The sequence below is a fragment of the Callorhinus ursinus genome, unplaced genomic scaffold, assembly GCF_003265705.2.
Source record: "Callorhinus ursinus isolate GAN/ISIS: 27379988/994484 unplaced genomic scaffold, GSC_fseal_2.0 scaffold18, whole genome shotgun sequence".
NCBI classification, from domain to species: domain Eukaryota; kingdom Metazoa; phylum Chordata; class Mammalia; order Carnivora; family Otariidae; genus Callorhinus; species Callorhinus ursinus.
Window position 1 is genome coordinate 406313 of NW_027397080.1, and position 14324 is coordinate 420636.

General features: G+C 45.6%; 1 protein-coding gene across 3 annotated transcripts in view; it reads right to left on the reverse strand.

Moving 5' to 3' along the window:
* The window catches only part of RAD54L (RAD54 like), a 28562-nt gene extending 19523 nt beyond the window's left edge, over positions 1-9039 (reverse strand). Inside the window, exons 1-4 of one of the 3 annotated variants that reach the window (XM_025855934.2) lie at positions 8922-9036; positions 8359-8464; positions 8167-8253; positions 6586-6705 (exon numbers count right to left, since the gene is read on the reverse strand). In XM_025855934.2, the coding sequence (XP_025711719.1) occupies positions 6586-6705; positions 8167-8253; positions 8359-8361 (210 nt within the window). In that variant the 5' untranslated portion in view covers positions 8362-8464; positions 8922-9036. Of the gene's footprint in view, positions 1-6585; positions 6706-8166; positions 8254-8358 lie in introns of those variants that run through there. The other 2 variants (XM_025855933.2, XM_073902668.1) reach the window with 2 other exon arrangements.
* Positions 9040-14324: the final 5285 nt, after the last annotated feature.

The window sequence follows — 14324 nt, forward strand, 5'->3', positions numbered from 1 at the left end:
CGCTTCTCCCTCTCCCACTCCCCCTGCTTGTGTTCCCTCTCTCGCTCTGTCAATTAAATAAATTTTTAAAATCTTTAAAAAAATAAAAAAATAAAGGTAATACATTCAGAGCGTTATATTTTGATTACATCTCACTCAGATGCATCTAGAACATAAGGAGAAGTGCTCCATATTAGGTTATTAGGTTTTATACAACAGCTTTCATCTTTGAGGCTTTACAAAGATTCTACAAATACTCAGGGACAGCAGAGTGCCACTGGCAAGTGCCCAGCCTCAGTCGTCAGCCACAAGGCTTAAACCCATTCATTCAGGAAAGGCCATGCCAGCAAGAACAACTATTCCCTAGGGTACATCACCTTTTAAGAAAGCACCACAAACTTACCCAACCTCAGTACTACCAGGGAACTCCAATATTTGGATTCAAACACTCTCCTCCAGGACTACATCTTCCCAAACATACCTCACATTTCTTTTGTCATATCAATTCTGCCTACTACATCTAATTTCCTACACTGGCCTCCTTGGGAACTCACCAAACCTTCAAAAAGTAGTGGTAGTAGCAGTAATAGGAACAGTAGTATTAGTAAATATTAACAACAACAGCAAAAATGACAACAGTAATGATGACTAACAGTGTATACCAGATGCAGTGCTAAGCACTCAAGATGCCCGCACTCAGACTGCCATTGAATCCTCACTACCAGCACCTGGATGTCCATGTACTATCGCTGGTATCTCCATTTTACAGATGGGTGTATGGAGATGGAGTGGTTAAGTCACTTTCCCAAGTCACAGGGCCATGATAGGTGCAGGACTTTCCTCATTCCAAGACCCTTACTTGTAACCAGTGGGCGGTATGGCCTCCTAATCCAACTGTTTGACTACAGCCATATGCATCAGCCCAGAGTCAGCAGCTTCTTGCCACGGTAAGGCGTGAGAGAGAACACGAGAAAGAGGACATGAGAGGGCAAACAAATGACCAAAAAAAAGCAGGTGGGCCAAGGGTAACAAGAAGCAAACATACATAGGTCCTAGAGAAGGGTGGCCTTGGTGCCTCCACCTCAGAGCCTACAGGAAGCCTCTGTGTCAGCACCTCAGCCTGGAACCAGCACTGGGTGATGGCGCTGGAACAGAAGAGCAGGCAGGGGAGTCCCGAGCACCAGCCCCTGAGCCAACTCTGACAAGCCCATCAAAGCTCTGGCCTTCTGGTCTATCTATCCCTGAGCTCTCTGGGGAAATATGGCCTGTGAACCTCAACAAAACAAGAGCTGAAACCCAAGAAAGCAAGGAGAAAACAAGAACAGAAACCCTAAAGGTAGTTTTAATGGGAATACATTAGTGGAAAAAGAAATAATGAAAACTATTCCCCTCAAGCAAAAAGATAAGTTTAATAGGGAAAAAAGCAAACCTGTCTTGCCCTGAAATTTTTACTTTTATTCTGACCCATTTCTATAAAGATTACAAATTTCTAGAAACTCAGTGTACTTCAAATAGGAAAAATATAATGAATATATTTGACAATCTCCTGGAAGATAGAAAAAGAATGTGGAGAACTGAACTTCATCACACTAAATAACATGATGGGGGGATTCAGAGAAAGGCCCAAATTATTTGCGTATTTCTTTGCAGCTGAATAAAATCTTGTACTATTTTTAATTACCATGATTATTATAATTATGAATAGCAATGATAATGAGAAACTTGTATATGAACAACGCTAACACAAAGCCACCCTTAAGTCAAAGGAGGAGAAAAGGATGGAGTGCCTGGTGGCTGTTGGTTGAGCATCTGACTCTTGATTTCAGGTCAGGTCGTGATCTCAGGGTCTTGGGGTCAAGCCCCCAGCATCGTATTGGGCTCCACACTCAGCAGGAAGTCTGCTTCTCTCCCTCTCCCTCTGCCCCTCCCCCAGCCCTCCAATGGATGCTCTCCCTCTAATAAGTAAGTAAATAAATAAATAAATAAATAAGGGAAAGGAAGGAGATGGATTCTAATTTCCTTTTTTTTTTTTTTTTTAAAGATTTTATTTGACAGAGAGAGACACGGCGAGAGAGGGAACACAAGCAGGGGGAGTGGGAGAGGGAGAAGCAGGCCTCCCTCCCACTGAGCAGGGAGGCTGATGCGGGGCTCGATCCCAGGACCCTGGGATTATGACCTGGGCCGAAGGCAGACGCCTAACGACTGAGCCACCCAGGCGCCCCTCTAATTTCCTTTCTAATTTGGCTTCAATTCTAAACCTGAAATATTATTTTAAAGTTTTTTTTTTTTTAAAGTAATCTCTATACCCAACATGGGCTTGAACCTATAACCCTGAGATCAAGATTCTTATGCTCCACTGACTGAGCCAGCCAGGTGTCCCCAAAAAACTGAAATATTATTTTCAAAATTGGCAATACAGGCTAGATTTGAGGCTCTGAGTAGCCAAGAATTTATGCTCCAGATTTAAAATGCAAGACTTTGAACTGCAAGGTTGTGCAACTAGTGTGGAAGAATGTGAGCATACCCGGCCAAAAACAGAGGGCACAGCCTACAAGACTTGCAATGACCAGCCTCCGGGAACCTGGTCTGATTAAGACTGGCAGAGGCAGGGGAGAGAGCATGTTCTCAATTTATTTAGTTACTGCAAATTCATACCATCCCTTCTTTCTCATAAAAGAGGGAGAGCAGGGGTGCCTAGGTGGCTCAGTCGTTAAGCCTCTGCCTTCGGCTCAGGTCATGATCCTGGGGTCCTGGGATCGAGCCCTGCGTTGGGCTCCCTGCTCTGCAGGAAGCCTGCTTCTCCTTCTCCCACTCCCCCTGCTTGTGTTCCCTCTCTTGCTGTGTCTCTGTCAAATAAATAAAATCTTAAAAAAATAAAAATAAAAAAAGAAGAGGGAGAGCATCCCTCTTTCCCACCAAGGTCATAGCTTCCCTCTTCCAGAGATTCACTCTATCACTTCTGCCTGATCTCTCCTATATCTCAACCTCTCCCTCTCTCTCTCTACTAGCTCTCTCTCACCAGCATTTAAAACATGCTTAACTCTCTCCTATTTTAAAAACAAAAATTCCTTTGGGGAGCCTGGATTAGTCAGTTAAGCGTCTCTTGATTTCAGTTCAGATCATGATCTCAGGGTCCTGGGCTCAAGCTCCAGGGGGATGGGGGGGGCATGGGGGGGGCCTATGCTCAGCGAGGAGTCTGCTTGAGATTCTCTCTCCCTCTCTGCCCCCACCCCATGCACACTTGCTCTCTAAAAAAAACCAAAAATTCCTTTGACCGCTTTTATCTCCACCCCTTCAAACTTCTAGAAAGAGTATCTCCCCTTTCTAATCTTCCACTCCTCTGGAATGACTCTGGCCAAGATCACCAATGGCCTACATAACCCTAATTCCAAATTAGTGGCCAAAGCTGGCCACTCTTTCTTCCCAAATATTCTCTGCGTTTGACTACCATGACACCACTTTCCTACTATTCAGCCTCTTTAGGACCTCATGCTCAGTCCCCTGAGGAGCTCTTCTTTCTCTGCTTAACTCCCTTAAAGGTAAGTGTTCCTCGGGGCTCAGGGTTGCACCTCAGCTCCACTGACTGCACTCACTGACACTCCAATACACTTTGGAGGGGTCAAATATCATCTCTATGCTAAGGACCCCAAATCTATTTCCAGTCCCTACTTCCCTCCTAGGTTCCACACCTACCCATATTTGCAACAATCCCCAAACCTAGATATCCTATCCTACAAAACTTCAAACTCATCACATTTAAGGCTAAGTGCTCTCATCTCCAAGGCTGCACTATATGATTTTTGTGGGCCTGAGGCACTTTTGCCTTTAGGGTCCCCTCTATCTAGAACACTGCCCATTCTCTTCACCTAGCTGACTCCTCCTATCCTTGAGGACTCAACCTAATCAGCACATCCCTCAGATTCAGGTCTTTGACCAACCTCCAGACTGTGAGACCCCCTGTTGTATAATCCCAACTGCACTTGCACTTATATCATATACTTACATAGGACAACTTGAATGAATCCTAAATGGAAAGAGTCCCACAGAACTACACATTTTTTTTTAAGATTTATTTATTTGAGAGCAAGAGCATGCGTGCAGGGGGAGGGGCAGAGGGAGAGAGTGAATCTCAAGGAGACTCTTCGCTGAGCGCAGAGACTGATCGCACCACCCTGAGATCATGACCTGAGCCGAAACCAAGAGTCACTTAACCGAATGAGCCACCCAGGTGCCCCATACACACCATTTTTTAATAAGGCTTAGTAAACAATTAAACAATGTATTACTTAATGAATTATATATAGTTGAACTATCACAAAAGCAAGGGATGATGAAAATAATTCAGGTCAGTGGTTACCGGTCAGGATGGGAAGAGGGATTATGACTTTGGTGATGTTCTAGTGCAGGATGGTGGGTTCACGGGTGTTTACTCTGTTTTCTATTTCACATGTTATACACATATTCCTTTGTATTTATCAAGTATTATGTAAGAATGTTTTAAAATGTTTGCTGAGGGGTGCCTGGGTGGCTCAGTGGGTTCACTGTCTGCCTTTGGCTTGGGTCATAATCCTGGGGTCCTGGGATTGAGCCCCACATCGGGATCCCTGCTCATCGGGGAGCCTGCTTCTCCCTCTGCCTTTGCCTGCTGCTACCCCCTGACTATGTGTGCACAAGCACGCACGCACTCTCTCTGTTAAATAAAATCTTAAACAAAATTACATTAAAAAAATAAAAAATATTTGCTGAATGCACAAATAACCAATATCCATTACATATTGTTATCACCTTATTCCCATTTTTCCTTCAAAATGTCCCTGTAAAAACAGACTCCTGCATCTCCCCCGCACTTGACACCAGATATGTGGCACTTCCACACACAAGCAATTATTCGGCACTGCCTGCGTGTCCTACAATTTAACTCAATCCTGACACTATCCACCTGGAGAGAGTATCAGATCCCATAGGTTAGGGCTCCGTCCCACAGGACTGCCTCTCCCCAACACCTCAATCCCAAATCCAGGTTGCTCCCTGTGCTTCGGACCAATAGGCTATAAAACGGAGGGTCCAACACCCTCCTGGGATTCAGTTACTTTTCTAGAGCAGCTCGCAGAACTCAGAAAAAGTTTACTTACTAGATTACCCATTTATCACAAAGGCTACTAAAGGATATGCAGAGCCAGATGAAGAGATACATACAGCGAGATCTGGAAGAGTCCTGCGCACAGGAGTTTGGGGTATGCCACTTTCTGGCATGTGGATAAATTCTTGTTCACCAACTCATAAGCTCTCCAAACCCTGACCTTTTGGGGTTTTATGGAGGCTTCATTACATAGGCATGACTGATTAAACACTAGCCACTGGTAGGGTGGTGCCCCTGGCAACCAGCCACCAAGGTTAGTTGCTTTACAAATGAATCTCATTAACATAAACTCAGGTGTGGTTAAAAAGTTTTTAATGGATAGTAAAAGACACCTTTACAGCTTTATCACTTAAATTCCAAAGGTGCCGCACCTGGGGGGAGGTACCTGGGGGGCGGTCTGCCTTCAGCTCAGGTCATGATCCAGATTTAAAAAAAGAACTGCAAGCTTGTGCAACTAGTATGGGAGAATGTGAGCATCCCTGGCCTAAAACACGAGGACACAGCCTACAAGATTTGCAATGACCAGCCTCCAGGAATCTGGTCTGATAAGACTGGCAGAGGCAGGGGAGAGAGCATGCTCTCACTTTATCTAGTTAGTGCAAATTAAACCATCCCTTCCTTTTGATAGAAGAGGGAGAGCATCCCTCCTCCCCACCAAGGTCAAAGCTTCCCTCTTCCAGAGATTCACTCTATCAGTAAAATCTTAAGGGTGCCTGGGTGGCTCAGCCGGCTAAGAGTCTGTCTTCAGCTTTTGTATCCAGCTCCCTGCTCAGCGGGGAGTCTGCTTCTCCCTCTGACCTCCCCCCCTCACCAGCTCAGTACGCACGTGCTCTCCCACAGGTAAATAAAATTAAAAAAAAAAAAAGAAATTCCAAAAGTTTTTGGAGCTCAGTACCAACGTCCTCAGAAAGTTTGGTGGAAAAAGCTTTGGTGAAGCTAAGCAGATCTGACTACTCTGTAATTTTGGGCAAACTACTTAACCCCTCGGAGACTCAGCTTCCACATCTTAAAAAAAATGAGTTATATGAGATAATGCACAGAACCTGCCGTAGTAAAGATTATGTTGGATTTTACTAGTGGAAATACGTGGAAGCTGTAGGACTCCGATACCTCTTAAAGCCATATGCTAAGTGAGAGACTGAGCTGGCATGAGGATCCTGGTTCCAACACCTTGCCATGGCCTTTCCTTTTCTATACCCTCATGTCCTCAGGAATCTGAGCCACCTGAGATCTGGAGCCCAAATAACCATAAACAACAGGAACTCCAGGACAGGCACACATCTTGAAGCAAAGAGGCCAGGCCCCTGAGGCTGTAGGCAGATCCAAAGCCTCCACCAAAGTCTGTCTGCTGGCTCCTCTGTAAAGCACTGAGGAAGTCTTCAGGGGCAGAAGCCTCCCTAGACAAAACAAGAAAGGTGCCTCCATAGGGCACACACATTCACCAACAGGTTGCAGTTCTGACTTACATGTTGACTACTATCCAGACAGGGTGGCCGATTGGTTAGCTGAATCAAAGGTTTCCGAAAGGGAGACAGGAAACACTCCTGGCTCTGAGCCCCACTGCTGGATTTCCGTTTCTTGGGAGTCTAGAAGAGTATTGGGGAAGGTAAGTCAAGTCTGGAAGACCACAGAGCTCACCACAATGGCAACTAACATTTAAAATGCTTATTAAATGCTGGGCACTGTGCTAAACTCTTCACATATATTATCATGTACCATCTTCACAGCAATCCTATGATAAATGTTTATTATTATACTCACTTAGCAGGTGAGAAAACTGGAAGTTAATGAGGTTACAGAACTTGTCTAATCTGAAGACAGGCACTCAATGAGGTGAATAAAGTGAGCCAGTCAGCCCACACCATGGCAGTGAGGTCACTAGCACTCAAAGGGTTTTCAGGAGTAAACAGCACCATTTATGACCCAGCTGTACCAAGTGCTGCCCCAAGTTCAAGTCTGAGACCCATGTAAGTAGCAAGAGGCAGCCTTGTCCCTCATAGGAAGAGGAGCCCCCTGCACACCAGCAGTGGTGCAACTACAGAGCAAGGCTCCACGGAACCATCAGGCAAGCTTGTAACAGCTTGCCAAGGTATTTGAAGCTTCAATGATCCTACAAGAAACACCTGAAACAAACACCAGCCCCTTCACCCCTCACATACAGGCCCTGCCCAAAACTGCCTTCTAGACCTTCCTTAGCTAGTCCCTTTCTCCAAACTTCCAGTGGCCAAGCCCTTACTTCGTGAACTGCTTTCTCTCTGAAGTATATGCTGTATTATCCTATTGATTTTTGTATACACAGGTCCTATCCGGTCAGCCCTAGAAAGCCTCAATAGCGGAAACAGCACAGGACCAATCCAAAGTCCAACATACTGCACTTGAGTATTAGCAGGGACTAGATGGGCACCACTCCTCTAATCTAGGCCCAAGTGAGCTCAGAACCCTAAGGCAGGCCCTACATACTCTACTGTTTTGTGATATTGGGCAGGAGATAAAAAGCAAAAGAGCAGACAACTAGTTGCCATTGGGGAGCCATTTTATTTTTCCCAAGGGAGCCAAAAGGCCCAACCCAATCTGCTCTTTTGCTTTGGAATACCCCTCTCTATCAGAAAAATTGAGGCTAGGGCGCCTGGGTGGCTCAGTTGGTTAAGCGACTGCCTTCGGCTCAGGTCATGATCCTGGAGTCCCGGGATCGAGTCCCGCATCGGGCTCCCTGCTCAGCGGGGAGCCTGCTTCTCCCTCTGACCTTCCCCCCTCTCATGTGCTCTCTCTCTCTCATTCTCTCTCTCAAATAAATAAATAAAACCTTTAAAAAAAAAAAAGAAAAATTGAGGCTATATTAACTTCTAGTAAGCACCTTGAGGACCAAGATTTTTTTTATCTTGTTCAATGCCTGACACTTGGTAAGCACTAAGTAAAAGTTTACTGAAAGAGGTTTCTGGAGGTGACCAGGTTCACCCATGTAACCCCAGAAACCATGTCCAGGACTCCTTTCTGCTCAAACAGCCCTGCATCCTACCTGTCCCACCCCTGGAGGGCAGGGTACTCACCAATGTCCCAGGCTGCCAGTCTTCATCATCACCAGATCTACCTTCCGGTTTTCTCTTGGCCAGCTGGCTAGGAGCTAAGCTCCTCCTCTGTAAGGGGAATATGGAAACTGAGCACTTCCAGAGATCCCGCAGCCTAAACCCATTAGACCGAGACACAAGGCTACCCACAGTCTCCCTTAGGCCCATACTTACCATCCTGGGCTCAGAATCATAAAACGTCAAGTACCCATCAGCCAAAGATCAAAGGCACCCAGCAGCTGAGAGTGCAGAACCACGGACAGCCGGTTAAAGCAAGCTGCTGTATTATTGAAAGCATGGGCTAATTAAAGAGGGAGCATGGATGGAGGGAATCCAGCTAGGGGCTGGAGTTTGGGCCCAAACTGTGAGCGTGTCGGTCGCCAGTCAGTCTAGGCGGAAGAGCAGGCCAAAGAGGAAGTATCCAAGCAAAGGTGAGTAAAGATTTGGGATGGGGAGGGGGTGGGGGAGAGGAAGATGGAGTACCAGACTGGCAGAGAGAAGTCGGGCAAGTGGTCCCAGGTGGACGTGATGGCAGGAGGTAGTTGCAGGAGATAAAAAGAAGTCACAGGCCAGGGGACAGGGGCCGGGGTGAAAATCCGAGGCGTAGGGAGAGCGAGGCGCGGAGTTCGAAGGGGTTTTTCCCAGGTCTGGAGCCCGGAAGCCAGGCCCGGACTGGGGGAGGTCAAGCAGGGGACCAGGCAGGACAAGTAAAAGACCCGGGCTTGGGAAGGGAATACCAGGAAGAGCTGGAAACAAAAGCAAAGTGAATCCGGGCCCTAGCACTGCCGCTCCAACCTTCCTCTTTCCAAAGCGCGCGTTAACAGCCGCCAGGAGTCCCCGGACCCGCCAGGCCCAGTGAATCGAACCTCCCGCGGTGCTGCCGCCGCACCACCTATTGGCTGCGTTCGATGCGTTCGGCGCTCGCGACCCCAGGAAGGGGGCGGGCCTTGTGCTGCAGTCACCACGGGGCGCGGGCGCCGGAGATGAGGCTAAACGGACCTCCTAGGAGGTGGGACTTAGGAGGATGGGCGGGGCCAACAGTGATGGGAGCCGTTGGGCGACGTGGGCGGGGCAGGCTACTTCAGTAGCATCAGTAGCATCAGTAGCATCAGACTGGGGTGTGGAGGACTTGTCACCTGTCTGCGGAAGGCTGGGTATTATGAAAGACGGCACGCTTCTGCGCTTCCCTTTGCTGGGCCTGCAGCTGTGATGCAGGGTCGGAGTCAGATCTCACCCACCCGGAGGGTGGCAGGAGTCTTTGGTCCTGACTACCTACCTCCAGCACTGCTCCGGCAGTGATACCACCCTTGGGGGATGTGATTCTTTGATCCGGGGTTTCTTGAAGGAAGCTGCCTTTCTTATCTAGGCAAAATCATGTTGGTAGAAGTGTGATTCTTGGAATCGAGAATTAACGACTCTATCTCTCAAAACTTCAGTTTCTTCACATCAAAAATATACTTTCTAGGGACGCCTGGGTGGTGCAGTTAAGCGTCTGACTCTTGGCTTCAGCTCCGGTGGTGATCTCAGCCTCCTGAGTTCGAGCCCAGCCTCCTCTGAGTTCAGCATGGGGTTGGCTTAAGACTCTCTCTCTCCCTCTACCCCTCACCACCTCCCTCTCTCTAAAATAGGGGCGCATGGATGGCTCAGTTGGTTAAGCGTCTGCCTTCAGCTCAGGTCATGAGGCCTGAGTCCTGGGCTCAAGCCCCACATTGGGCTCATTGCTCAGCTGGGAATCTGCTTCTCCCTCTCCCCCAACCCCCTCATTCCCGCGCTTGTGCTCTCTCTCTCTCACTCTCTCAAATAAATGAATATTTAAAAACAAATCTTTAAAAAAAATAAAATGTGCATTCTATTAGTACTTACCCCACAAGGTTATTCTGAGAATTAAATAAATTAGCATTTAAAATACTCAACATAGGGGCGCCTGGGTGGCTCAGTCGTTAAGCATCTGCCTTCCGCTCAGGTCATGATTCCAGCGTCCTGGAATCCAGACCCGCATCGGGCTCCCTGCTCCATGGAAAGCCTGCTTCTCCCTCTCCCACTCCCCCTGCTTGTGTTCCCTCTCTCGCTGTGTCTCTCTCTGTCAAATAAATAAATAAAATCTTTACAAAAAATAAAATAAAATACTCAACACAGAGGGCACCTGGCTGGCTCATTTGGTGGAGCAAGCTGCTCTTGACCTCAGGATTCAGTTCACCCCCAAACTGGGCATGGAGCCTACTTAAAAAAATAAATAAAATCTTTAAAAATGAATAAATAGGGGTGCCTGGGTGGCTCATTTGGTTAAGCCTCTGCCTTCAGCTCAGGTCATGATCCCAGGGTCCTAGGATCAAGCCCCGCATGGGGCTCCCTGTTCAAGGGGGAGCCTGCTTCTCCCTCTCCCGGTCCCCCTGCTTGTGCTCATGCTCTCTCTCTCTGTCAAATAAATAAAATCTTAAAAAAAATAAAAAATAAATAAAGTCCTCAACACCGTGCCAGGGACAACCTAGGTGATCACTAATAATAATAATGGTATACATAACATTTACTACCAAGCACTTCCAAGCTTCTGAGATATAATAATTCATTTAGTACTCACAACTATGAGGTAGGTTTATTATTGTCCCCATTTTATAGATGAAGAAACAGGCTGCGAGAAACCAGTAACTTGTCTAGAGTCACATACCTAGTGTGTGGCTCCGGAGTCATTGTCCTTAGCCACCTTGCTAAGGAGGGTCACAGCCCAGTTTTGTGGGGCCTGAACCTTTTGTTAAGTTCTTGTTGAGACCCTCTAAAATTAGGTACACATGTTAATATTTGCTTAGAATGAGGAAAAGAGTACCCAATTATGGAATCTTGGAAATTTAGGTCCCTTTCCTCTGAAACTTCTCCAGGCAGTTGATTAGAAATGCTTCCTGTTATAATCTGGCTTCTCCCCAGTTAGAACACTGATTACAAATCTCTAGTAACTTCCAGCACTCCCAGGGTCTATGCAGATGGGCCCTGAAGCTTACCCTTAGCTTCATGGTAAATCTGCCTCTGATGATTATTATTATTTGGGTGGTGGAGGGCAATAGTGTTTTACTTACTGATCTTTTTAAAGATTTTATTTATTTATTTATTTTTTATTTTTTTTTAAAGATTTTTTTTATTTATTTATTTGAGCGAGAGAGAATGAGAGATAGCACGAGAGGGAAGAGGGTCAGACGGAGAAGCAGACTCCCCGCCGAGCAGGGAGCCCGATGTGGGACTTGATCCCGGGACTCCAGGATCATGACCTGAGCCGAAGGCAGTCGCTCAACCAACTGAGCCACCCAGGTGCCCCAAGATTTTATTTATTTTTGAGAGAGATAAGTGGGGCAAGGGCAGAGGGAGAGAATCCCAAGCTGACTCCCTGCCCAGTGCTGAGCCTGATTCTGGCTCCATCTCACAACTCTGAGATCATGACCTGAGTCAAAACCAAGAGTTGGACACTCAAATGACTGAGCCACCCAGGAGCCCCACTTACTGATCTTTTAAATTAAATGTTTTATTTTGAGATAATTGCAGATTTGCAGGCAGTTGTAAGAAATAACACAGAGAGATCCTATGTACCCTTTCCCCACCACTAATGGTATCTTGTAAAACCATCATACAACATCATGACCAAGATATAACCAATAATACAGTCATGATACAGAACATTTCCATCACCGCCCAATGATCCCTCATGTTGAACTTTTATAGCTACATCCACTTCTCTCCCACCTCTACCCCTTCCTCAATCCCTGGCAACCAATAATCTGTTCTCCATTTCTATAGTTCTGTCATTTCAAGAATGTTATATAAATGGAATTATGTAGTATGCAACTTTTTAAAATTGGTTTTTTCAGTCAGCATAACCCTCCAGAGATTCATCTGTATTGTTGCATTATGTGTAACAATTTGTTCCTTATTATTGCTGAGTAGTCCTCTATGGTATGGATGTACCTCAGTTTTTTTTTTTTTTAAGATTTTTTTTATTTATTTATTCATGAGAGACAGAGAGAGAGAGAGGCAGAGAGAGAAGCAGGCTCCCAAGGAGCAGGGAGCCCGATGCAGGACTCGATCCCAGGACTCTGGGATCATGACCTGAGCTGAAGTCAGATGCTTAACCATCTGAGCCACCCAGGCGCCCAGGATGTACCTCAGTTTATTTAATTACATCTGGGTTGTTTCCAGTGTTGGCTATTATGAACTGCTATAAGCATTTGTGTGTAGATTTTTGTGTGATAAGTCTTCATTCTGCGGGATACATGCCCCGGAGAGCAATTGCTAGGTTGTAGAGTAGTTGCATGTTTAGTTTTTTAAAAAACTGACAGGGGCACCTTGGTGGCTCAGTCCATTAAGTGTCTGACTCTTGGTTTCAGCTCAGGTTTTGATCTCATGAGAGACCATGAGATCGAGACCCCCCCCCCATTGGGCTCTGCAGGAATCTGCTTATTCTCTCCCTCTGCCCGTTCCCTCTCTCTCTCAAATAAGTAAATAAATAAATCTTTAAAATAAATAAATTAGAAGAAACTGATGAAATGTCTTCCAGTGTGGCTGTACCATTTTACATTTCCACCAGCAATGTTTGAGTGATCCAGTTTTTCCAAGTCCTCACAAATTTGATACTGTCACTCTTTTTCACTATAGCTATTCTGATAGGTGGGACATAACATCTCATTGTGATTTTAATTTGCATTTCCCTAATTGCCCATGACATTGAACATCTTTACAAGGCTTATTTGACATCTGTATATCCTCTTCAGTGAAATGTCTCATATCTTTTGCCCATTTTCTAATTGGATTGTTTTTTACTGTTGAGTTTTGAGCATGTTTTATATATTCTAGCCCTTTGTCAGGTGTGTGGTTTGTAAATATTTTCTCCCATTCTGTAGCTTGTTTTTTTATCCTCTTAACAGAGTCTTTTACAGAACAAGCATTTTTTCAAAAGATTTATTTATTTATTTGAGAGAGAGAGTGTGCACACATGCATGTGAGAGAGAGAGAGAGAGCAGGGGGAGGGGTAGAGGGAGAAAGAAAATCTCAAGCAGACTCCCTGCTGACCATGGAGCCTGATGGGGGCTGGATCCCACACCCCCAAGATCATGACCCCAACTGAAACCGAGAGTCAGACACAACTGACTGAGCTATCCAGGTGCCCCAGAACAAGCATTTTTAATTTTGACAAAGTACAATTTATCAAATTTTCCTTTTTATGGATCATGACTTTGGTGTTAAGAATATTTTGTCTAGGGGCGCCTGGGTGGCTCAGTCGTTAAGCATCTGCCTTTAGCTCAGGTCATGATCCCAGGGTCCTGGGATCGAGCCCCGCATCGGGCTCCCTGCTCTGTGGGAAGCCTCCTTCTCCCTCTCCTGCTCCCCCTGCTTGTGTTCCCTCTCTCGCTGTGTCTCTCTCTGTCAAATAAATAAATAAAATCTTAAAAAAAAGAGAATATTTTGTCTAACCCTAGATCCCAAAGATTTTCTCGTATGTTTTTTCCTAAAAGTTTCCTGTAAAGTTTTATAGTTTTATGTTTTATATTCAAATATGTGATCTACTTTAAATTACTTTTTTTATAATGTGTGACATTTAGGTAGACATCCATTGTTTTGCCTACAGATGTTCAATTGCTCCAGTATCATGTTTAAAAAATAATTAAAGAAGACAGTTTAGGGATGCCTGGGTGGCTCAGTCGTTAAGCATCTGTCTTTGGCTTGGGTCATGATCCCAGGGTCCTGGGATCGAGCCCCACATCGGGCTCCTTGCTCGGCAGGGAGCCTGCTTCTCCCTCTCCCACTCCCCCTGCTTATGCTCTCTCTCTCTGACAAATAAATAAATAAAATTTTAAAAAATAATAAGAAGATGACAATTTAGGTAATACAAACAAACTTTGTTTAATACTTCATGAAGTGGTCTGTCTCCATTTGGAGAACAGCTAACTGGGCAGAAGGCAGGAAGCTTTTATGGGATCGAGAATAAAGAGCAAGGAAGAGAAAAATAGAAAATATCTGATTGGCTGGGACAACATAGTGAACCTTTTCTGGGGTGAGAAGGAACAGGAAATGAATATAGAGCCCAAGGTTGGCTTGGTGTTTGGAGACTGGCTGAGTGGATATACTGTGTTTCTGGTCAAGCAGAGCAATTATAGGGACAT